Source organism: Oncorhynchus kisutch, linkage group LG26, assembly GCF_002021735.2.
Source record: "Oncorhynchus kisutch isolate 150728-3 linkage group LG26, Okis_V2, whole genome shotgun sequence".
Classification (NCBI taxonomy): Eukaryota; Metazoa; Chordata; class Actinopteri; order Salmoniformes; family Salmonidae; genus Oncorhynchus; species Oncorhynchus kisutch.
Genome location: NC_034199.2, coordinates 40,925,359 through 40,951,948, shown reverse-complemented (window position 1 = coordinate 40,951,948; position 26,590 = coordinate 40,925,359). Strand labels below are relative to the sequence as shown.

The window sequence follows — 26,590 nt, the reverse complement described above, 5'->3', positions numbered from 1 at the left end:
CAGTAACCGAAAGGCTGCTAGATCAAATCCCCGAGCTGACAAGGTAAAAATCTGCCGTTCTGCCCCTGAATAAGGCAGTTAACCCACTGTTCCTAGGCTGTCATTGTAAACAATAATTTGTGCTTAACTGACATGCCTAGTTTTAAAAAAAGAAGTAAAACAATGAGATGGGAGAGGTGGGACTTGCAGTGCAAGCATCTAAAATGCTTGATGGTTATGCAGAAGCTCGTAGCCGAGCAGTTCAGTTGAAGTTATTGAATAATACGTTTATTTTGCAATGCAGGCAGTGTGGTCAGCATGTAAAGGTAACTGGGGAGGAAGTGTAGTTCTTCAACTGAAGGCACACACACAGCTTGTGGATCTGTGCAGAACTGCTGCAGTGAGTGCATCATTTTTTATTTTAAAGATTATTTCTAGCTGATATGAAAGATAAGGGGCATATCAGCATATGTTTTCGAAAACCTTTATGACAACGATGATTATTATTATTGACATTTCTGAACGTTAAAACGCAGCGTCTGGGGTGTTGTACAAAACAAGGTCATCAGCGATTGGATCGTCTCTAACCAATCAGAGTATCAAATCCAATGATTCATTTAGTAAACGCCACTTTGGCCCAACCCTTTTGTCTCTGGTCCAACCCATCGGTTTCTTTGACCAATCAGAACCCTTAGAATGTGTTTACGTTCTAGTAGCCTATGATGAGTCGTAAGAAAAATATACCGAAGTGGGATCTCATCTTTCTATGCCGACTGCGTTAGGTTAGCAAGGAGTTTTGGTAGGTCGGCTAGACGGTCTGGCCATTCTTTATAAACTACTGCACGTTAATGGAATACTGAAATAAGACAAATAATGAATGTACGGGGTCGGTCTATTTACTAGAAGTCCACTATATGGGTGTCGGTTTGAGCTGTCATAGCACAATAATAAACTCAGCAAAAAAAGAAACCCTGTCTTTCAAAGATAATTTTTAAAAATCCAAATAACTTCACAGATCTTCATTGTAAAGGGTTTAAATACTGTTTCCCATGCTTGTTCAATGAACCATAGACAATTAATGAACATGCACCTGTGGAACGGTCGTTAAGACACTAACAGCTTACAGACGGTAGGCAATTAAGGTCACAGTTATGAAAACTTGGGACACTAAAGAGTCCTTTCTACTGACTCTGAAAAACACCAAAAGAAAAATGCCCAGGGTCCCTGCTAAATTTGTGTGAACGTGCCTTAGGCATGCTGCAAGGAGGCATGAGGACTGCAGATGTGGCCAGGGCAATAAATTGCAATGTCCGTACTGTGAGACGCCTAAGACAGAGCTACAGGGAGACAGGACGGACATTTGTTAGTCACATGTCTGTGGAACTTTATTTTCTCAGTTGTTGACTCTTGTTATGTTCATACAAATATTTACACATGTTAAGTTTGCGAAAATAAACACAGTTGACAGTGAGAGGACATTTCTTTTTTTGCTGAGTTTACATCCCGCCGGACCACTCATTACTTCCCGTGTTTCATAAATCCCATATTTATGGATGTGGAGTCCTATCCAATTATAGAACATCACAGGAAAATCAATTACATTTATGGGAGAATCCTTCATGGCTGAGACGCAAGGAGGGAGAGGTGCTCACTCCATGTTCTTCTATACTCCGAGTTGATATTTACATAATAATGAGTTGTCCTCGACCACACCCACAAATTGGGGGGAAATGTTTTCCCATTGACCCTCATTGTAAAAGAGACAACTTTTGTCGAATTCGAATTATATATAGTTTTTATACAGAAATAGTAAAACATGCCAAAAAGCTGCTGTGTTGTTCAGTCTACCTGTAACGGTCAAAAAGCCTAACCTACGGTCCGTAATGCTCCCTTATAGGAGCATAAAAAATGTAGGGAATTATAAAATCGGTGGTACGAGCTAGAGGTCGGGCGATTATGATTTTTCAACGCCGATACCGATTATTGGTAGACCAAAAAAAAAGCCAATACTGATTAATCGGACGATTTTAATTTTACATTTTTTTATTTGTAATAATGACAATTACAACAATACTTAATATAATACATCAATAAAATCAATTTAGCCTCAAATAAATAATGAAACCTGTTCAATTTGGTTTAAATAATGCAAAAACAGTGTCGAAGTAGAAAGTAAAAGTGCAATATGTGCCATGTAAGAAAGCTAACGTTTAAGTTCCTTGCTCAGAACATGAGAACATATGAAAGCTGGTGGTTCCTTTTAACATGAGTCTTCAATATTCCAGGTAAGAGGTTTTAGGTTGTAGGAATTATAGGACTATTTCTCTCTCTACCATTTGTATTTCATATACCTTTGACTATTGCATGTTCTTATAGGCACTTTAGTATTGCCAGTGTAACAGTATAGCTTCCGTCCCACTCCTCACTCCTACTTGGGCTCGAACCAGGAACACAACAACAGCCACCCATCGCTCCACATAAGCCGCGGCCCTTGCAGAGCAAGGGGAACAACCACTCCAAGTCTCAGAGCGAGTGACGTTTTAAACGCTATTAGCGCGCACCCCGCTAACTAGCTAGCTAGCCAGTCAGACTGCAATATCAAATCATAGACTTAGTTATAACATGATAACACACAGAAATACGAGCCTTAGGTCATTAATATGGCCGAATCCGGAAACTATAATCTCGAAAACAATACTTTTATTCTTTCAGTGAAATACGGAACCGTTCTGTATTTTATCTAACGGGTGGCATCCATAAGTCTAAATATTCCTGTTACATTGCACAACCTTCAATGTTATTAGGTGGCCCAAACTATTGCATATACACTGACTCTGCGTGCAATGAACTCAAGAGAAGTGACACAATTTCACCTTGTTAATATTGCCTGCTAACCTGGATTTATTTTAGCTAAATATTCAGGTTTAAAAAATATATACTTCTGTGTATTGATTTTAAGAAAGGCATTGATGTTTATGGTTAGGTACACATTGGAGCAACGATACGCACCGCATCGATTATATGCAACGCAGGACACGCTAGATAATATCTAGTAATATCATCAACCATGTGTAGTTAACTAGTGATTATGATTGATTGATTGTTTTTTATAAGATAAGTTTAATGCTAGCTAGCAACTTATCTTGGCTTACTGCATTCGCGTAACAGGCAGGCTCCCCGTGGAGTGCAATGAGAGGCAGGTGGTTAGAGCGTCGGACTAGTTAACTGTAAGGTTGCAAGATTGAATCCCCCGAGCGGACAAGGTAAAAATCTGTCGTTCTGCCCCTGAACGAGGCAGTTAACCCACTGTTCCTAGGCCGTCATTGAAAGTAAGAATATGTTCTTAACTGACTTGCCTAGTTAAAGGTATAACCGATTTCCGATTGTTATGAAAACTTGAAATCGGCCATACCGATTAATCGGTCGACCTCTAGTTCGAGCACTGAATGCTGATTGGCTGACAGCCATGGTATATACCACAGGTATGACAAAACATATATTTTTACTGCTCTAAATAAGTTGGTAACCAGTTTATAATAGCAATAAGGCATCTCAGGGGTTTGTGGTATATAGTCAATATACCACGGCTAAGGGCTTTATCCATGCACGACGCACCCCTTCGTGCCTTATTGCTTCAATAGGGCCTGCGAGAACAGCCCTGTGACTTTTGGTGTGGAAAATGTTGGGACCCGGTGTCAAAATAGGTTACACAGGTAAGACATTTAACTTTAGTATAGTCCCATTGTCACTCCCACTCACAACTTGTAGCTTTATATTCCGTTTGTTAGTTTTGTTGGTCATTGCTAGATGTTCCGGCTGGTAGCTAGCACTCACTCATGTGGCTTCTAGTACCGTCTTGAAAAGGGGCATGAGGGAAGCCCTACAATATTCCGTTTTTTTTAAGTAGTGAGAACGCTCGGGAGCAGGCAATGTTGAAAAGTAATCATTAGACATGTTTTACTTTTCCTAATGGTTAGAGCATTGGGCCAGTAACCGAAAGGTTGCTAGATTGAATCCCCGAGCTGACAGGGTAAAAATCAGTCGTTCTGCCCCTGAACAAGGCAGTTAACCCGCTGTTCCTAGGCCGTCATTGTAAATAAGAATTTGTTCTTAACGGACTTGCCTACTTATACTTTTTCTCAAAAAAATAAAGGGAACACTAAAATAACACATTCTAGATCTGAATGAATTAAATATTCTTATTAAATACTTTTTTCTTTACATAGTTGAATGTGCTGACAACAAAATCACACAAAAATTATCAATGCAAATCAAATGTATCAACCCATGGAGGTCTGGATTTGGAGTCACACTCAAAATTAAAGTGGAAAACCACACTACAGGCTGATCCAACTTTGATGTAATGTCCTTAAAACAAGTCAAAATGAGGCTCAGTAGTGTGTGTGGCCTCCACGTGCCTGTATGACCTCCCTACAACGCCTGGGCATGCTCCTGATGAGGTGGCGGATGGTCTCCTGAGGGATCTCCTCCCAGACCTGGACTAAAGCATCCGCCAACTTCTGGACAGTCTGTGGTGCAACATGGCGTTGGTGGATGGAGCGAGACATGATGTCCCAGATGTGCTCAATTGGATTCAGGTCTGGGCAACGAGCGGGCCAGTCCATAACATCAATGCCTTCCTCTTGCAGGAACTGCTGACACACTCCAGCCACATGAGGTCTAGCATTGTCTTGCATTAGGAGGAACCCAGGGCCAACCGCACCAGCATATGGTCTCACAAGGGGTCTAAGGATCTCATCGCGGTACCTAATGGCAGTCAGGCTACCTCTGGCGAGCACATGGAGGGCTGTGCGGCCCCCCAAAGAAATGCCACCCCACACCATGACTGACCCACCGCCAAACCGGTCATGCTGGAGGATGTTGCAGGCAGCAGAACGTTCTCCACGGCGTCTCCAGACTGTCACGTCTGTCACATGTGCTCAGTATGAACCTGCTTTCATCTGTGAAGAGCACAGGGCGCCAGTGGCGAATTTGTCAATCTTGGTGTTCTCTGGCAAATGCCAAACGTCCTGCACGGTGTTGGGCTATAAGCACACGTCGGGCCCTCATACCACCCTCATGGAGTCTGTTTCTGACCGTTTGAGCAGACACATGCACATTTGTGGCCTGCTGGAGGTCATTTTGCAGGGCTCTGGCAGTGCTCCTTCTGCTCCTCCTTGCACAAAGGCGGAGGTAGCGGTCCTGCTGCTGGGTTGTTGCCCTCCTACGGCCTCCTCCACGTCTCCTGATTTACTGGCCTGTCTCCTGGTAGTGCCTCCATGCTCTGGACACTACGCTGACAGACACAGCAAACCTTCTTGCCACAGCTCGCATTGATGTGACATCCTGGATGAGCTGCACTACCTGAGCCACTTGTGTGGGTTGTAGACTCCGTCTCATGCTACCATTAGAGTGAAGGCACCGCCAGCATTCAAAAGTGACCAAAACATCAGCCAGGAAGCATAGGAACTGAGAAGTGGTCTGTGGTCACCACCTGCAGAACAACTCCTTTATTGGGGGTGTCTTGCTAATCGCCTATAATTTCCACCTGTTGTCTATTCCATTTGCACAACAGCATGTGAAATTTATTTTCAATCAGTGTTGCTTCCTAAGTGGACAGTTTGATTTCACAGAAGTGTGATTGACTTGGAGTTACATTGTGTTGTTTAAGTGTTCCCTTTATTTTTTTGAGCAGTGTGTGTATATATATATATCTCTTTATTGAATGTAATTTTGTAATTGACTAAAACAGGCAGACAACAAGAATATTGCATTTTGAAAAAGGTCACGTTTTTGCTGTGAGCTGGTGGGGTAACCTAGGTAACTACAAGTTGTTTTCCCCACGGGCACGGCTGCAACGTTCTATCTAATACCCACTGGAACTATACACTGAGTGCACGAAACATTAGGAACATCTTCCAAATATTGAGTTGCACTCCCTTTTGCCCTCATAACAGCCTCAATTCATTGGGGCATGGACTCTACAAGGTGTCAATTGTTCCACAGAGATGCTGGCCCATGTTGACTCAATCTTCCCACAGTTGTGTGAAGTTGGCTGGATGTCCACCCTCTGAATGGCACGCATACACAATCCATGTCTGATTTGTCTCAAGGCTTAAAAATCCTTCTTTAACCTTTCTCTTCCACTTCATTTCCACTGATTTGAAGTGGATTTAACAAGTGACATCAATAAGGGATCATAGCTTTCACCTGGATTCACTTGCTTTTAGTCTGTCATGGAAAGAGGTGTTCCTAATGTTTTGTACACTCAGTGTAGATAACATGGATACTGATGAAACGGGGGCTCTGCTGTCTCATATCAATGTAAGGACTGACCGGTGACACTTTTGCTTCTTGAATGTCCAATTTCTTGACTGCTAACACACAAAACATTTTAGGACTGTCGTCAACATTGGAGTTTTTAAGATGTGGATGTCTTTCAGACTCTGTAACGTTTGTAATGGAGGATGTAACATCCGTGAGTTGTTTTTACTTTCTAAAACAACTCACGGGCGCGATCATTTTTAGACCATATCGCCCAGCCCTAACCTGAGCTGAGTCGTAAGTGAGACTAGGCATCTACCACCTCACTACCACTATTAGATAGCCAATGAATATACAGTGTATTCGGGAAAGTATTCAGCCCCCTTGACTTTTTCCACATTTTTACGTTACAGCCTTATTCTAAAATTGATTGAGGGGGAAAAAAACTATTTAATCTACACACAATACCCCATAATGACAAAGCAAAAATAAGTCTTTATAAATTTTTGCACATTTATAAGAAGTTTAAAAAATGTAAATATCACATTTTACATAAGTATTCAGACCCTTTACCCAGTATTTTGTTGAAGCACCTTTGGCAGCGATTACAGCCTAGAGTCTTCTTGGGTATGACACTACAAGCTTGACACAGCTGTATTTGGGGGGTTCTTCCCATTCCTCTCTGCAGATCCTCTCAACCTCTGTCAGGTTGGATGGGGAGCGTTGCTGCACAGCTACACTGCTCAAAAAAAAAAAGGGAACAACACAATGTAACTCCAAGTCAATCACACTTCTGTGAAATCAAACTGTCTACTTAGGAAGCAACACTGATTGACAATACATTTCACATGCTGTTGTGCAAATGGAATAGACAACAGGTGGAAATTATAGGCAATTAGCAAGACACCCCCAATAAAGGAGTGGTTCTGCAGGTGGTGACCACAGACCACTTCTCAGTTCCTATGCTTCCTGGCTGATGTTTTGGTCACTTTTGAATGCTGGCGGTGCTTTCACTCTAGTGGTAGCATGAGACGGAGTCTACAACCCACACAAGTGGCTCAGGTAGTGAGCTCATCCAGGATGGGACATCAATGCGAGCTGTGGCAAGAAGGTTTGCTGTGTCTGTCAGCGTAGTGTCCAGAGCATGGAGGTGCTACCAGGAGACAGGCCAGTACATCAGGAGATCAGGAGGGCAACAACCCAGCAGCAGGACCGCTACCTCCGCCTTAGTGCAAGAAGGAGCACTGCCAGGGCCCTGCAAAATGACCTCCAGCAGGCCACAAATGTGCATGTGTCTGCTCAAACGGTCAGAAACAGACTCCATGAGGGTGGTATGAGGGCCCGACGTCCACAGGTGGGGGTTGTGCTTACAGCCCAACATCGTGCAAGATGTTTGGCATTTGCCAAATTCGCCACTGGCGCCCTGTGCTCTTCACAGATGAAAGCGGGTTCACACTGAGCACATGTGACAGAGTCTGGAGACGCCGTGGAGAACGTTCTGCTGCCTGCAACATCCTCCAGCATGACTGGTTTGGTGGTGGGTCAGTCATGGTGTGGGGTGGCATTTCTTTGGGGGGCCGCACAGCCCTCCATGTGCTCGCCAGAGGTAGCCTGACTGCCATTAGGTACCAATATGAGATCCTTAGACCCCTTGTGAGACCATATGCTGGTGCGGGGTTGGCACTGGGTTCCTCCTAATGAAAGAGAATGCTAGACCTCATGTGGCTGGAGTGTGTCAGCAGTTCCTGCAAGAGGAAGGCATTGATGCTATGGACTGGCCCGCCTGTTCCCCTGAATCCAATAGAGCACATCTGGGACATCATGTCTTGCTCCATCCAGAGACTGTCCAGGAGTTGGCGGATGCTTTAGTCCAGGTCTGGGAGGAGATCCCTCAGGAGACCATCCGCCACCTCATCAGGAGCATGCCCAGGCGTTGTAGGGAGGTCATACAGGCACGTGGAGGCCACATACACTACTGAGCCTCATTTGGACTTGTTTTAAGGACATTACATCAAAGTTGGATCAGCCTGTAGTGTGGTTTTCCACTTTAATTTTGAGTGTGACTCCAAATCCAGACCTCCATGGGTTGATACATTTGATTTCCATTTATCATTTTTGTGTGATTTTGTTGTCAGCACATTCAACTATGTAAAGAAAAAAGTATTTAATAAGAATATTTAATTCATTCACATCTAGGATGTGTTATTTTAGTGTTCCCTTAATTTTTTTGAGCAGTGTATTTTCAGGTATCGCCAGAGATGTTCGATCAGGTTCACGTCTGGGCTCTGGCTGGTCCACTCAAGGTAATTCAGAGACTTGTCCCGAAGCCACTCCTGCATTGTCTTGGCTGTGTGCTTAGGGTTGTTGTCCTGTTGGAAGGTGAACCTTTGCCCCAGTCTGAGGTCCAGAACGTTCTTCATTAAGGATTTCTGTACTTTTCTCTGTTCACCTTTCCCTCGATCCTGACTAGACCCTCAGTCCCTGTCGCTGAAAATCATCCACACAGCATGATGCTGCCACCACCGGGCTTCCGTTTGGCCACTCTACCGTAAAGGCCTGATTGGTGCAGTGCTGCAGAGATGATTGTCCTTCTGGAAGCTTCTCACAGCACCACAGAGGAACTCTGGAGCTCTGTCAGAGTGCCCATCTGGTTCTTGGTCACCTTCCTGACCAAGGCATTTCTCCCCTTCCTCAGTTTGGCCGATCGGCCAGCTCTAGAAAGAGTAGTAATTGGTGGTTCCAAACTTCTTCCATTTAAGAATAATTGAAGAATGATGTTCCTGGGGACCCTTCAATACTGCATTTCTGTGCCTCCACACAATCCTATCTCGGAGCTCTACGGGAAATTCCTCCGATCTCATGGCTTGGTTTTTGCTCTGACGTGCACTGTCAACTGTGGGACCTTATATAGACAGGTGTGTGCCTTTCCAAATCATGTCCAATCAATTTAATTTACCACAGGTGGACTCCCAAGTTGTAGAAACATTTCAACGATGATCAATGGAAACAGGATGCACTTGAGCACAATTTAGAGTCTTATAATAAATGGTCTGAATACTTATGTAGATGAGGTATTTCAGTTTTTTAAATATTTTTTAATACATTTCTAAAAGCCTGTTTTCAATTTGTCATTATGGGGTATTGTGTGTAGCTTGCTGAGTGCAAAAATTATTACTATGTTTTAGAATAAGGCTGTAACGTTACAAAATGTGGAAAGTTGCTGATGGTGAACCTGAACAATCAAAATAAAATCTATTGTAAGCCCCATTTAGCAGGTAGGTCTATAGCCAGATGAGCGTTGTCTCCGGTAGCTTTCGTTTATTCCTGTAAAACACCATTTTAAATAGTGCATGGATAACAATAATCTAGCAAATTACATACAGTGGGGTAAAAAAGTATTTAGTCAGCCACCAATTGTGCAAGTTCTCCCACTTAAAAAGATGAGAGAGGCCTGTAATTTTCATCATAGGTACACTTCAACTATGACAGACAAAATGAGAAAAAAAATCCAGAAAATCACATTAGGATTTTTTAATTTTTAATTTGCAAATTATGGTGGAAAATAAGTATTTGGTCACCTACAAACAAGCAAGATTTCTGGCTCTCACAGACCTGTAACTTCTTCTTTAAGAGGCTCCTCTGTCCTCTACTCGTTACCTGTATTAATAGCACCTGTTTGAACTTGTTATCAGTATAAAAGACACCTGTCCACAACCTCAAACAGTCACACTCCAAACTCCACTATAGCCAAGACCAAAGATCTGTCAAAGGACACCAGAAACAAAATTGTAGACCTGCACCAGGCTGGGAAGACTGAATCTGCAATAGGTAAGCAGCTTGGTTTGAAGAAATCAACTGTGGGAGCAATTATTTGGAAATGGAAGACATACAAGAACATTGATAATCTCCCTCGATCTGGGGCTCCACGCAAGATCTCACCCCGTGGGGTCAAAATGATCACAAGAACGGCGAGCAAAAATCCCAGAACCACACGGGTGGACCTAGTGAATGACCTGCTGAGAGCTGGGACCAAAGTAACAAAGCCTACCATCAGTAACACACTACGCTGCCAGGGACTCAAATCCTGCAGTGCCAGACGTGTCCCCCTGCTTAAGCCAGTACATGTCCAGGCCCGTCTGAAGTTTGCTAGAGAGCATTTGGATGATCCAGAAGAAGATTGGGAGAATGTCATATGGTCAGATGAAACCAAAATATAACTTTTTGGTAAAAACTCATCTCGTCGTGTTTGGATGACAAAGAATGCTGAGTTGCATCCAAAGAACACCATACCTACTGTGAAGCATGGGGGTAGAAACATCATGCTTTGGGGCTGTTTTTCTGCAAAGGGACCAGGACGACTGATCCGTGTATGAATGGGGCCATGTATCGTGAGATTTTGAGTGAAAACCTCCTTCCATCAGCAAGGGCATTGAAGATGAAACGTGGCTGGGTCTTTCAACATGACAATGATCCCAAACACACCGCCCGGGCAACGAAGGAATGGCTTCATAAGAAGCATTTCAAGGTCCTGGAGTGGCCTAGCCAGTCTCCAGATCTCAACCCCATAGAAAATCTTTGGAGGGAGTTGAAAGTCCGTGTTGCCCAGCAACAGCCCCAAAACATCATTGCTCTAGAGGAGATCTGCATGGAGGAATGGGCCAAAATACCAGCAACGGTGTGTGAAAACCTTGTGAAGACTTACAGAAAACGTTTGACCTCTGTCATTGCCAACAAAGAGTATATAACAAAGTATTGAAAAACTTTTGTTATTGACCAAATACTTATTTTCCACCATAATTTGCAAATAAATTCATTAAAAATCCTACCATGTGATTTTCTGGATTTTTTCCCCCTCATTTTGTCTGTCATAGTTGAAGTGTACCTATGATGAAAATTACAGGCCTCTCTCATCTTTTTAAGTTGGAGAACTTGCACAATTTGGTGGCTGACTAAATAATTTTTTTGCCCCACTGTATGTTGTCAACTGATTTAACACCTAATATCGTGAAAGCCATTTTAGCATTTGAATGCTGAAGAATCGATGTGCAAGATTAGGAACATGCCGCCTATCTTGCCAAGCTGGGCACATTTGTGTAGTTTGTTTAATGCTACTGATATTCCCTGGGGTGGTTCGGCATGCACAATTACTTCTACATCAATGACTATCAACACAGTTACTTGCTTAGTTCAAGACTAAAGGAGAGGACCCATCAGTTATCACAAAAGAGGTATTGATGAGATATTTTTGGAAGGTAGAAAGTAATTTGAGCGAAACCATTTTAGTGAATCAGTGATTTTGTAACGTTTGAATGAATCGATGTTCTGACCGATGCATGCTACATTTGGATCGGTTTGGGTTCCTCGGATCTATGCACTTGGGTCTTAAACATTTTAATCGCTACATCGCTAGTATGCTACCTAGTGGTTAGAGCGTTGGACTAGAAACCGGAAGGTTGCAAGTTCAAAACCCCGAGCTGACAAGGTACAAATCTGTTGTTCTGCCCCTGAACAGGCAGTTAACCCACTGTTCCTAGGCTGTCATTGAAAATAAGAATTTGTTCTTAACTGACTTGCCTAGTTAAATAAAGGTCAAATAAAAAATGTTAAAGTGTATATACTGCATTTTACTATACCGGTATTGATACACACTCCGGTGTGGATTTTTACTTTACATTCTAACATCATTTTGTTTAATTAAATGAGTCCGTAGTTCTTGCAATAATCCGTTTTTATCGGCAGTACAAAACTGCTACAGCTGAGAACTGCTAGCTAAATCCTAGCACAACTAGTCAACAACTTCAGAGTAGAGACCCCCAGAAATTGTCTGACTGACCTTTTTATTAAGATCTGCAAATTAACCCGAAAGTACATGGTCAAAGATGATGGTGATAATATTCTGATATTCTTTATTTTATAGAGGCATACTAAGACCAAATGCACTTGACAGTGTTTAAATTATAACAAATTTGTGCAGGAAATTAAGAAATAGAAGAAAAATATGGAAGGCGAAGGCTGGAATTGAACAAATAACTATAGAAATAGCAACCATTGATCGAGTACCCGAGTTTGAGGCTACAAAATTAGTATTTCGTTGTTCTACAAATAAGACTACTTCACTTTCAGCAATGTCTTACTATTTTTGGTTGTAGTTTGTTTGAACAGTATAAAGCAATCAGAATGGAGAAAGCCCATTTTTAAAACCACTTAGAATGAATTTGAAACGTCAAAAAGCTTCATACCGTCAATGACAAAAATAGTGTGATATGATATATTGGCCATATTGCCCAGCACTAAGGCCCAGTGTGCCTGATTTCCATTTTATTATCCAGGGAATATCTTTTTTATTGCGCTGTATGGGTACTTAGGCTTCATTTACATGTCGTTCTAATACACTGGGGTCAATCTTTTTTTTTTCTCGTCTGGCGTGGAGTTGGATTGTTTGTTCACGATATCACAAGTAGAGATACTGTGTTCCTGGAACTCCACACTGCCAAAATATTTGAATCTAACACTGAAGTCCCCCGTCCCCCCTTTTGCGACAGCTACCTTGCATCCAAGAGAGCCTGGCCTATTTTTCAACTCGCTCTGTTTCCCTCCAAGCTATGGAGCGGTGGTGGAACAGTGGCGAGCCATGCAGTGTTTTATGGCTGATTTATCACGTGGGAGGGTCTAGTAGCCTATCATGCTCTACAAATGTGCCTGGCTTTTAGGCACACATACTGTAGAGGGTAAAACACGATAAAGCCTCGAATTACACACCTTCACATTTTTGTTTTGTTCTTACAGTCCATATTTGTGATTATTTTTGACATTGTGTGCAGGCTTTCAGTCAACTATGAAAATAAAGGATGGCACGATGATGGTAGGCTAACAATCAGATTTGAATATTGGCCTTTGCTGTTCTGTTTGTCCTCTTTCAGACATATCCCAAGGGTGTCTGTGACAGTGGCACTACCACTGCTCTCAATCATGGTGTGTGTGTGTGTGTGTGTGTGTGTGTGTGTGTGTGTGTGTGTGTGTGTGTGTGTGTGTGTGTGTGTGTGTGTGTGCTCTGATTTAATACCAAGCCATTTTGTATTGGTATCTAGGCGAAGGAAGGCACCCTTGCTTTAATTACCAGCGTTTTCTATACACGCTCGGCTGTGTGGATGAGTCATCCGTCACAGAAAATGCACAGCGAGCGTGATTCACACTCTGTAATGCAATATCAAAGTGATGCTGTTTTTATTTCACCCTAGAGTTACAGATAAGTTGTCGGTCTGACAGGCCTGGCGGTGAAGACGAGCACCTCACAGCCCAGGAGACACACAGGGCTATCGAGTGTTTCAGCCCCTGTGAGGTCAACTGTCACCTTTACACCCCCACTATTTCAGCAAGAGAATTCACAAGAGATGGAGACAGATTTGACCATTCAGATGACAAAATGCAAGACTTTTGTTAAAATTAAACAACAAAAATGAAAATATAGCTAATCAAGTCTAATATATTTGTCCTCCAAATCCACCCACCTAGAAATGGCTGTGGATACACAGGGGGAATATTCCCATCCTATTGCCACAACGGATCTCTTAAGGTATTGGCCAGAGAAGGGCTTGATTAAAAAGGGGGATGGGAGGTAGGTCGACTGGCCCATTGCCGTGGCGACTCGGTATCATTAAGCCTTAGCAGTATTCAGAGTCACGTCAGTGCCTGGAACAATGGCATCCAATCCATCATGATTTTGTGACCATTCACTCCACATATAGCCTAATACAGCTAACTACCGCTAGTGACTTCTACAACTAGTCCTAATTACATTTGAAGAGCGATTTCTTTCTTAGAGGAAAAACTATATATTTTTAAACGTGCACAACGGATTTAACATTATTTTGGGTTATGTAAAAGTTCTGCAAAGCCTGTCTTGTGTGGGAAATATTTAGAAATATTATTCTCAATGAGCTCCTCCTACTCATTGAGAATATTTAGACTATAAAATATATTCCTAAAAGCTTTTTTGTCGTAAATTTGACGGTGTTACTTTTTACTTGTTTTACAGGTTGGAATGTATGGGACAGTGGCTGCTTTAATCCATTATCCTCTCTGGGATGATGTAACGCTGACATAACCTGCAACATGAGGAGTTTTAAGGTGCCAGCGGCAGTTGGTACCAGCCAGAGCTCACTTAATCACCATTGATCACCAGATCCATCCAGATTTGTCCGATATCAGCTTCTGTGAACTGAAAGTGAAACATTGGTCTGTGAGAGAGGTCGCTTGGGAAGCTCTACTTCAAGTTCCCTAAAGGTCACCCATGTCAATGTCGGCAGGTTCTCCCACCGTTACAATGGCCTCTTCACAAAAACATGGATGAAAATGGTGATTTTAAACATGACGACATTAAACAGGATGGGGACAAAGGGCCTCAAAGGTCTGGTTCCACAGTGAACCTGTCCCAGAAGAGGCAGGCAACGGTGGGATTGGCAGTTCCAACCAGCGAAGCTGTTGTAGCATATCCTGCTCGGTCAGTTCACTCCTGAGAGACCCCAGGATGATGCACACTAGTCTGAGCTCTCTGACAGACTTGTGATATCTCACAATCGCAAGGGTGTAGTTGTGCGGACTTAAGGAGTGGACAATGAACAGAACAAAGAAGTATGAAGGTCTGTGTTCTGAGGGGAAGCCCCCGGCTGAAGTCCCTATAGGTTGGCAGCGGAGGATCACCCACAGCGGGGTTGTCTACATAAGGTAAGACCTACTCTACCTGTATTTAAACTAACCTGGGGCCCATCTGCCCAATCAGAATTTAGGCTAATGACTTCTTTCATTCTACAGGAAGATTTTCATGTAACTGTCTGTAACCATTTGAAATGTGTTTGTTGAACAGATTTTTTTTTAAACAACAACTTTTATTTGCATATTAGGCCCACTACACCCTTTCGATTGTCCTTTTATTTTATATTCTCAGAGATGCTTGTCATTAGGGATGTAACTATTCCCTGAAAATCATCGGCCCCCAGATTTGACATGTTTAAGTGTTTTTGTCTCCCGAGTGACGCAACGGTTTAAGGCACTGCATATCAGTGCTAGTGGCGTCACTACAGACCCTGGTTCGATTCCAGGCTGTGTCACAACCGGCTGTGATTGGGAGTCCCATAGGGCAGCGCACAACTGGCCCAGCGTCGTTAGGGTTTGGCCGGGGTAGGCCGTCATTGTAAATAAGAATTTGTTCTTAACTGACTTGCCTAGTTCAATAAATAAATAAAATAAAAAGTTCTGATCAGTCCGCGGAACCCAAACCGATCCAAATGTAGCATCTGTCAGAAAATCTAGTCAAACGTTACGAACCTCTGATTTACTCAAATGTTTTGCTCACATTTGTACTTTCTACCTTCCAAAAATACCTCATATTTTGTCACAACTGATGCGTCCTTTCCTTCAGTGTCGAACTGTAACTGTGTTGACAGTCATTTGATAAGTCATTATGCATGCCGAACAACCCCAGGGAATATCAGTAGCCTTAAACAAACTACACAATGTGCCCAGCTTTGCAAGGTAGGCCGCATGTTCCTAATCTTGCACATCTATTCTGCGGGCATCTTCAGCATTCAAATGCTAAAATTGCTTCCGCGATATTAGGTTGTCACTCCACTAATAAAGCCTGTGTAATTATGCACTATTGAAAATTGTGTTTTAAAGGAATAATAGGAAGTTACCGGAGACAACACTCATCTTGCTGTAGGCTACCTGCTGAATGGGACCTACAATACGATTTATTTTGATTGTTCAGGTTCACCATCAGCAATAGTTTTGCTTTAATAAATGTCTATATGGTCATTTTTCGATATACAGGAAAAAGGTGATCATTTTATAACGAGGACAGCAATCACCTTTGTTGGGCGTGCTGCATGGCCGAAGTGAGAGGAGAAGTTCACTCTGTAAAACTTGAAAACCATATGATTTGGAGATGGGGTGAAATCTAAAGTTGTCTTATATGTTCATTGGGTATGTTAAGCTGGCACTTAACAAACTAGTTTACACACACACACACACACACACACAGCAAGCTGGCACTTAACAAACTAGTTTACACACACACACACACACACACACACACACACAGCAAGCTGCGTGGTCCCATGGTGTTGATACTTGCGTACTATTGTTTGAACAGATGAACGTGGTACCTTCAGGCGTTTGGAAATTGCTCCCAAGGATGAACCAGACTTGTGGAGGTGTATCATTTCTTTTGAGGTCTTGGCTGATTTCTTTTGATTTTCCATTGATGTCAAGCAGAGAGGAACTGAGTTTGAAGATAGGCCTTGAAATACATCCACAGGTGCACCTCCAATTGACTCAAATTATATAAATTAGCCTATCAGAAGCTTCTAAAGCCATAACATAATTTTCTGGAATTTTCCAAGCTGTTTAAAGACACAGTCAACTTTGCACAAAGTAGATGTCCTAACTGACTTGCCAAAACACTATAGTTTATCTTCTTGATGCTACCCATCCCTTTAGCGAGATAATTGTCATCAACAACCGCTGAATTGCATAGCGCCACATTCAAATAATATTACTAAAAAATATTTATATTCATGAAATCAGAAGTGCAATATTGCAAAACACAGCTTAGCCTTTTGTTAATCCACCAGTCGTGTCAGATTTTGAAAATGTGCTTTACAGCAAAAGCAATCCAAGCGTTCGTAAGTTTATCGATCGCTCTACAAAACATTATGAACACCTAGCATCAAGTAGCTTGATCACGAAAATCAGAAAAGCAATCAAATTAATCGTTTACCTTTTGATCTTCGGATGTTTTCACTCACGAGACTCCCAGTTACACAATAAATGTACCTTTTGATCCATAAAGATTATTTTTATATCCAAAATACCTACGTTTGTTTGGCACGTTATATTCAGAAATCCACAGGAAAGAGCTATCTCGACAATGCAGACATTCCAAATAGTATCCGTAATGTCCACAGAAACATGTCAAACGTTTTTTCATAATCAATCCTCAGGTTGTTTTTAAAATATATAATCGAGAATATATCAACCGCAACTGTCTTTCAGTAGGAGAGAGAAAGGCAATGGCTGCCCAAACTCTGTTGCGCAAAGCAAAACGCTGCTGGCACCCGGCCATACAATGACGCGATGTTATCTTTCTCGCTCATTTTTCAAAATAAAATCCTGAAACTATGTCTAAAGACTGTTGACACCTTGAGGAAGTGATAGAAAAAGGAATCTGTTTGATATCCCTTTAAATGGAGGACAGACACGCATAGGAACACAGACGTTTCAAAATAAGAGGCTCTTCCTGATTGGTTTGTCCTCAGGCTTTCGCCTGCAATATCAGTTCTGTTATACCCACAGACAATATTTTTACAGTTTTGGAAACTTTAGTGTTTTCTATCCTAATATGTCAATTATATGCATATTCTAGCATCTGGTAATGAGAAATAGGCAGTTTACTTTGGGAACGTTATTTTCCCAAACATAAAAATAGTGCCCCCTAGCTTCAAGAGGTTATAACCTACATATGTTAACGTGGGTTATTTTGACCACTTTTCTGGGATGCTTGATTGTTTTCTTAGCTCTACTGGGAAGCTTAGCAGAAGTAGATATTCTCATGTTATTTGTGTTAGTGCAGGGTGAGCTGCACACAGTGGACTTCCAACTAGGGCACACCGGCTCATTTCTAACAACATAAATCTGATTCATAGACACGTGATTGCTGCATACAATAGCGGTAGGATCAGCAGAGGCATTCAGGGCAGTTAGGGGGACATAAATCAGGTTACTTACATTGTCTACCTATGCCCCTGGTATAATGTACATTTGCTAAAGCATTATGATGACTCAGCGACACAATGGTAGGGATTAACTGGGCTGGGGCATTGAAGTCATTGTCTCAACTCAGCCTTATAATGCTGTGAAAGGATTCAGGAACCCAAATAATTTGGGTGGATCCCATCCTCCTTATAAAATGTGTTTTGTTTCCAAAAGGTATTGAAATTGTCAACAAAAGTTATACCCATTGAGCTGCACATAGCCAGTTGTGAAGAGAAAGAATCCTGCCAATGTGTTCAATGCCATGATTCAGAGAGGCCACAGGGCCAGATATGATGGGTCTTTTATTAGTGTCTAGCAGATAGTCAATCAGCTCTTTGAAATCCTGTTTCAACTGTTCAGAGCTGCCCTTCATAATGTCATTAAAACCCACCAAAACTACGATAGAATCGATGGCCTGGTGTAGTACGTTCAGGAGCAGCTTAGTATTGTCATTTACTCGAGCTCTGGGATAGGACACTGTTTTTGCACGAGGAACAGTCACATTGCCCAAAATCACAGCTATCAAGAAGGACAAGGAAATCTGCCCACTCCCACTTTTCACAGGATGGTGCAGGCCTCCAGACAGATGGAGACGCCCCGCTTGATCCAGAGTAGGGATGAAAGGTTGCCAACGTCGACTTCTAAATTGTAGGAGTAGGCACAGCGGCTGCAGACACAGGTACCCCCAGCGACGAAGGTGTAGGAAGATCAGGCTACAGCGCGGCAAAACAATTCAGTATTTGTATCCGCTCCGGACCTCTCTTTGGGAATGTAGACGTTTTTGTAGATGTTTTTGTAGATGTTTTTGGCTTCCGCGGCTCGTGACGTGACGATCTTTGATTGCCATGCTCCTCTTGCTGTGCTCCTTCGACTCTTATCAGATGGGGGAGGAGAGGCTGAGATGGCTCCCCTGGTGAACGAACTCTGGGCAACACCAGCCAGTCAGATAATGATAAACAACAAGACGGAGATTCATCCAACATGCACAAACGCCGTCAAGCCACTGGCGGAGAAAAGGTAAACATTCCACTCGGCGTTTTCCCCAGTTTCTTACATTGACTGGCTACCTGCGTGATTAAAGAAGCCACCTCAAGCCTATAATCCTTGCTGCAATGGAACTCTGAGTGATCCAGTTTTTCCCGAACAAAGCGTTGTGAATACAGCTCCTACAGCGCTGGAACCATTCATTTACTTTTTCAGAGAGGTCTCCATTGGAAAACTCATCTGGGACTAACTTCGTTAGCTTGATGGCTAACGTTAGCAGCTTAGCTTGGTTAGCGGCTCTTTCAAGCCGACTTTAAGAATCCATGAAAAAACTATTTTGGTATTTATGTTTAACAAAGATTGGTTATGTTTTAGTTAAAATAACAAACTGAGTGGTTTCCAGTATACAGTGTTCAGCTGCGCACTCTGACGTCAGGACCAACAATGTAATCCCAAAGGTGTTCTATGGGGTTGAGGTCAGGGCTCTGTGCAGGCCAGTCAAGTTCTTTCACACCAATCTCAAGATACACTTTCTGTATGGACCTCGCTTTGTGGACAGGGGCATTGTCATGCTGAAACAGGAAAGGGCCTTCTCCAAAATGTTGCCACAAAGTTGGAAGCACAGAGTCATCTAGAATGTCTTGTAGCGGTAAGATTTCACTGGAGCTAAGGGGCCTAGAACGCACCATGAAAAACAGTCCCAGACCATTATTCCTCCTCCACCAAACTTTACATTTGGCACTATGCATTTGGGCAGGTAGTGCTCTCCTGGCATCCGCCAAATACAGATTAGTCTGTAGGACTGCCAGATGGGGAAGGGTGATTCATCAATCCAGAGTCCAATGACGGCGATCTTTACACTACTCCAGCCGACGCTTGGCATTGCGCATGGTGATCTTACGCTTGTGTGCGGTGGCTCGGCCATGGAAACCCATTTCATTAAGTTCTCGACAAACAGTTCTTGTGCTGACGTTGCTTCCAGGGGCAGTTTGTAACTCTGCAGTGGGTGTTGCAACCGAGGACAGATGGTATTTACGCTCTATGCGCTTAAGCACTTGTTTTGTGAGGATGTGTGGCCTACCACTTCATGGCTGAGCCGTTGTTGCTCCTAGACGTTTCCACTTCACAGTAACAGCACTTACAGTTGACTGGGGCACCTCAAGCAGGGCAGAAATTTGACTAACTAACTTGTTGGAAAGGTGGCATCCTATAACGGTGCCACGTTGAGTCACTGAGCTCTTCAGTAAGGCCATTCTACTGCCAATGTTGTCTATGGAGATTGCATGGCTGTGTGCTTGATTGTATACACTTGTCAGCAACGGGTGTGGCTGAAATATCCTAATCCACTTATTGCTTCTACACTTGCATTGCTTGCTGTTTGGGGTTTTAGGCTGGGTTTCTGTACAGCACTTTGAGATATCAGGTGATGTAAGAAGGGCTTTATAAATTAATTTGATTTGAAGGGGTGTCCACATGGTTTTGTGTATATATAGTGTATCTACATCTATCACTCCAGTATCCCTGCACATTGTGAATATGGTACTGGAATGGACCAACCCTGTATATAGTATGCTTGCTTATTTTCCTGTGTAGCTCAGTTGGTTGAGCAACGGCAGTGTTTTGGGTTCTATTTCCACAGGGGACCAGTATGACAAAAGCATGAAAATGTATGCACGGACTACTCTGTGGCTTTGTAGAAGAGCGTCTGCTTAAATTACTCAAATGTAACTTACTTTATTATTTTTGTTTTACCTGTTTACTACTGTATTGTTGGGCGTAGAGCTAACAAGAGAGGCATTTCACTGTACTTGTGCGCATGACCTTGAAACAAGTTAGTTAGTGGGTGATGGTGATTTTAGAACCAAAGTGGGGTGTCAACTTTTGCGTTAAATAGCAATTGTATCTACGTTTTGGGGAATATTCAGAAGTGGAAACTTTCTGTGGGAAAATATGCTAATTAATTTTGTTTGTATTCTTCCTGGAACTCCTCAATGTCCACCACTTGAACATCAGACTGAGGCCTCATCTTCACTTTCCAACCTTGTTGAGGATGGCTCGTTGTCAGGCTCAAAAAGCCTCAAATTAGCCCGGATGGCCACCAGTTTTTCAAACCTTGTATTTGTCAGACTGTTGCGTGCTTTGCTGTGTGTGTTCCCAAACAAGGACCAGTTGTGCTCTGAGGAACCAAGTCCCTTCCACCAGGTGGCTGATGAGATATGTTGGCACGACTGCCATATTGCATCTCCATCCCAAAGCCCTTGCTTGGAAGTGTACTTCGCCAGACTGCCAAGAACCTTGCCCTCATCCAGGTCAAGGTGGTGAGACATGATAGTGATGACACCATAGGCCTTGTTGATCTCTGCACCAAACAGGATGCTCTTGCCAGTATACTTGGGGTCCAACATGTATGCAGCGGCGGGGTGTATGGGCTTCAGGCAGAAGTCTTCACGCGTTTTGATGTATTTCAGAACTGCAGTTTCCTCTGCTTAGAGCAACAGTGAAGTGGGCAGGGCAGTACTGATTTCTTATCTTACATCTGCAAGCAGAGTCTACATCAGGCAGTATGGCATTGTCTCCCTCAATCCGTGCAATGGTTACTGCTATAGGTTTCATGACTTTCAGGCTGCTTACCACTCTCTCCAAAAATACATTATCCAGGAGGATCATCTTGATGGGACTGGCCATATCGGAAGACTGATATGGACATTTCATGGATAGACTCCTTTCCCTCCAGGAGTCTGTCAAACATGACAACATCACCCCAACAGGTGTTGCTGGGCAGCTTCAATGTGGTGCTCTTATTCTTCTCACTTTGCTTGGTGAGGTAGATTGCTGCTTTTCACTGCTATGATGTCCTTGATGAGCAGATTCAATGCATGACCAGCACAGCCAATGGGTGTGATGTGTGGATAGGACTCCTCCACTTTAGACCAAGCAACTTTCATGTTTGCAGCATTGTCTGTCACCAGTGCAAATACCTTCTGTGGTCCAAGGTCATTGATGGCTGCTTTCAGCTTATCTGCGATGTAGAGACCGGTGTGCATGTTGTCCCTTGTTTGTGTTCTTGTGGAAATCAGGTTGAGATGTAGTTAATTATTCTTTCCCCATGAACATTCGACTACCCATCCGAGATAATTGCAATAGTCTGCTTTCTCTATGATTTGCTTGACCTTCACTTGAACTCTGAACTCGGCATCCAGCAAATTAGTAGATAAAGCATGTCTGGTTGGAGGGGTGTATGCTGGGTGAAGAACATTCGGAAATCTCTTCCAATACACATTCTCTGTGAGCATCTGAGGTGAACCAGTTGCATACATAGCTCGAGCAAGACATTCATCAGCATTTCTCTGACTACGTTCCTCCATTGAGTCATATAAACTTCTGATTCCAGGAGGACCATGGACTGTTGCTATCGATGAGGTCTCTGATTCATCATTTTCACCTCGAATAGAAGTAGAGGGACTTTTGTCAGAGGTTGCTTGTTGTGAGTGCTGAGGGAACTTTATGCACTTGGCCAGATGATTCTGCATCTTTGTTGCATTCTTCACATATGATTTGGCACAGTATTTGCACATGTACACACTTTTCCTTCTACATTAGCTGCAGTGAAATGTCTCCACATCAGATGGTGTTTTTTCTGTAAAGATGAGGAAAAAATGAATTTCAAAAAACCCAAATACAATTCCATGAACAGATAAATAGTTAAGCAGTTAGATTAAACAACCCCTTTTGTAAGATAAATGTTTTAAAATGAAACATGTATGGAACAGGTGAATTAACACTCCTCAGTTAGCAGGCTCAAGCCAGCTAAAACCCACATGGTAACTAACTAGCAGAAATTGTTAACAAGTTAGACATGATTTTAAACACACTTTGCTGTAGGCAACTATTTTCTAGTTAACAAAAAAACATGTTGGTCGTATAAAATATATTCACCCCACCCAGTATTGCAATCAAAACTTGGCTCAGACAGTTTAGTAGTGTGAGCTCAATAGCATCTCATTAGTGTGCAAGATCTTGAGAATCAGCTGTACATGTGATGGAAGAGTACACTGTACATGTGATGGAAGAATGCACTGTGCATGCAGAGGGTTCCATTGAATTGGGAATAGTTTAACCAAAATATGCTACAAGACCTAGAATTGCCTTTATGTGTATCCCACAAAAGGTTCACTGTTATAAGTTACGTTTTTTTAAATGAATTTAAGCAAGATTCCCCAATTCCCGGGCTTAACTTCCCATGAAAAAATCTGGGAAAATTCCAGAAATGTACAGGGAAGCTTCTGACCCTTTGCAACCCTAATTGTATCTGCCTGCTCTGGTCTGGGCACCTACGCTCGAGCCAACATCTTGATGATACAGTGCGGGTAGGCTGTGTGGTAGACTAGTCTACATGATGAGATGATGGATAAGAGTGAGAATATTTTTATTTGTCAAATGGCAGCCAAGCATCGATGATCATGTCACCAGAATAAGACCCTCAATATTTATTGGAAAGCAACATCAAGCTCATCACCATGCACTTTCACCACCCAGTGAAGTTAACCTGTCTAGGATTGGGGTTCCACCAAATTCAATCAACAGAAATCTAATAATTCAATTTTCTCAAACATACAAGTATTAGGCACCATTTTAAAGATAGAATTCTCATTAATCCAACCACAGTGTCCGATTTCAAAAAAGCTTTTTGGCGAAAGCAGAACATATCATTATGTTAGGTCAGCAACTAGTCAGAGAAAGCATACCGCGATTTTCCAAGCAAAGAGAGGAGTCACAAAAAGCAGAAATAGTGATTAATTTTATCAATAACCTTTGATATTCTTCATCCGATGACACTCCCGGGACATGTTACACAATACCTGTATGTTTTGTTCGATCAAGTTCGTATTTATATCCAAAAACCTCAGTTTACATTTGGCTTTGCCTCTAAAACATCCTGTGAATTTGCACAGGGCCACATCAAATCACAGAAATACTCATAATAAACATTAATAAAAGATACAAGTGTTATTTACAGATTTAAAGATATACTTCTCCTTAATGCAACCGCTGTGTCAGATTTCAAAAAAACTTTACGGAAAAAGCCAACCATGCTATAATCTGAGTATGGCGCTCAGAGGACATACACAACCCAAGAATATATCTGCCATGTTGGAGTCAACATAAGTCATTATAAATATTAATGTCCCTTTGATCTTCGTCAGAATGCACTACCAGGAATCCCAGTTCCACAATAAATGTTTGATTTGTTCCATAAAGTCCATCATTTATGTCCAAATTCCTCCTTTTGTTAGGGCGTTTAGTAAACAAATCGAAACTCACGAGGCACGGGCAAGTCCAGCGGAAATGTCTGGCCGTAGAAACAAATCAAACGATGTATAGAATCAATCTTTAGGATGTTCTTATCATAAATGTTCAATAATGTCCCAACCGGAGAATTCCTATGTCTGTAGAATAGCAATGGAACGAGAGGTAACTTTCTCATGACGACGCATCACGAGACTGAGACTGCTGGCAGACCTCGGACTCATTCACCTCTCATTCAGCCCCCCTTCACAGTAGAAGCCTGAAACAACGTTCTAAAAACTGTTGACATCTAGTGGAAGCCTTAGGAAGTGCAAGATGACCCATATCCCACTGTATATTCAATAGGGGCTGAGTTGAAAAACTACAAACCTCAGATTTCCCACATCCTGTTTGGATTTTTTTCTCAGGTTTTTGCCTGCCATATGAGTTCTTGTATACTCACAGACATCATTCAAACAGTTTTAGAAATGTCAGAGTGTTTTCTAATGCTACTAATAATATGCATATATTAGCATCTGGGACTGAGTAGGAGGCAGTTTACTCTGGGCACGCTTTTCATCCAAATGTGAAAATGCTGCCCCCTATCCATAAGAAGTTATTAATAACTTATTCTATCTGTAGTCTAATAAACTGTGTGGTTTCCTGAGTCTAAGTGGGTAGGACTATACACCACATTGCGTGACTCCAACTTTTCTTTGACATGATGGTTATTATCAATATTGTCTGTCCATGAGCTGTAGTGAAGAGAAGCGTTTCAATACCAGGGCCAGTCGAGGACAACACCTTCCAGTATCCAATATTGCCACCCTCCCTCCCTCTTCATCTGCCCTTTCTGGTGGGCAGATCTGGGCTACATGGCCTTGAGGGGAAGCATGTTTGAGAACAGTGACTGTATTATACAGAGAAAATTGTGTCCTCTGAAAAACTGTGAAACGCTGTCGGGATCTGTGTTTTATGGCACCATAATTCTCCACGCGTCAGCCACTTTTCACTCCCTTACTTTCATTAAGATCTTTTTTTTTGGTGTGACGCTTGTTTCTCCGGAAACAAGCCTTTTAAGCTGATGACACTCTTGTTGTCATTGTGAGGTGAGCCGTTGTCATGGTAATGTGGCCCTCCCATATTTTGTGAGCTTTGCTTCTTTTGCTGTGCCTGATTTTACTTTATCCAGGCCATTTTGATATAATTGAATGTGTATGGATGTGTCCCATATGGTACCCTATTCCCTGTATAGTGCATTACTTTTGACCAGAACCACTTTAGGGAATAGGGGGCCATTTCTGATGCAGACTGTCTTTATGTAGCTACTGTATGGTTGTGCTACTGTATGCCGTTAACGTTGGTCAGTCACAGAACTTCTCTTCTTCCACTTTCCAGTCCCAGTGGCTCTGTGTTAGCCTGTCTGGAGCAGGTGAAGAGCTACCTGCTGACTGATGGCACCTGCAAGTGTGGCCTGGAGTGTCCTCTCACCGTTCACGAGGTGAGCCAGCCAGGAGATGTTTGTGGGTGTGTGATGGGGCCACTCCTGGTAGCTGGGTCATAAAGTTCAAGGGAAAACACACTGCGCATGCTACTGAACACTAACACACTTCTAACTGTAGCCAGGGTTGGAGAAGAGAGGTGACACGTATGTTATAGGAGTAGCCACTTACACACGCTAACATCTCCCCCCCTCAGATATTCAGCTTTGACCCCGGGGCGGCGGTCAAGCATAGGATGGCTGAGGATGCACGAGCCGATGCCGATTTCACCAAGCTGTGTATCCACAAGAGGAAGATCATTGCCACGGCGACACTGCACAGGAACATGGAGTCACTGCACCCCTCGCTGGCTCTGGCTAGTCACGGTAGTGGCACTGGTATGTGGAAGTTGTTTCTCAATTTGAGAGGCAAGCTTGCCCCCTGGTCCTCTGTAGCTCAGTTGGTAAAGCATGACTCTTGCAACGCCACGATAGTGGGTTTGATTCCCGGGGCCAGCAATACGTGAAATGTATGCACGCATGTCTAAGTCACTTTGGATAAAAGCATCTGCTAAATGGTTGTTGTTATTATTATTATTATTGTTATTATTATTATTGTTATTATTATTGTTATTATTATTATTATTATTATTATTATTGTTATTTATATTATAACAATCCAACCATTCATATAGCTTATTGGTTGATAATGAAATTCAATATCTTACACCATTCAATTGCTTTTACCCTCCAGTGGGGTGTCACTAGATATGATGACGTGAGCAT

General features: G+C 42.5%; 1 protein-coding gene across 2 annotated transcripts in view; it reads left to right on the top strand.

Annotated features, from left to right (window-relative positions):
- Window positions 1–26,590, top strand: part of LOC109871244 (methyl-CpG-binding domain protein 5) — a 42,688-nt gene that overhangs the window by 1,910 nt on the left and 14,188 nt on the right. For both annotated transcript variants that reach the window (XR_004205642.1, XM_020462054.2), the window contains exons 2-4: window positions 14,279–14,967; window positions 25,723–25,825; window positions 26,023–26,203. Coding sequence is in view for 1 of the 2 variants with exons in the window: in XM_020462054.2 (XP_020317643.1) it covers window positions 14,858–14,967; window positions 25,723–25,825; window positions 26,023–26,203 (394 nt within the window). In the remaining variant the exon portion in view is untranslated. The remainder of the gene's footprint in view (window positions 1–14,278; window positions 14,968–25,722; window positions 25,826–26,022; window positions 26,204–26,590) is intronic.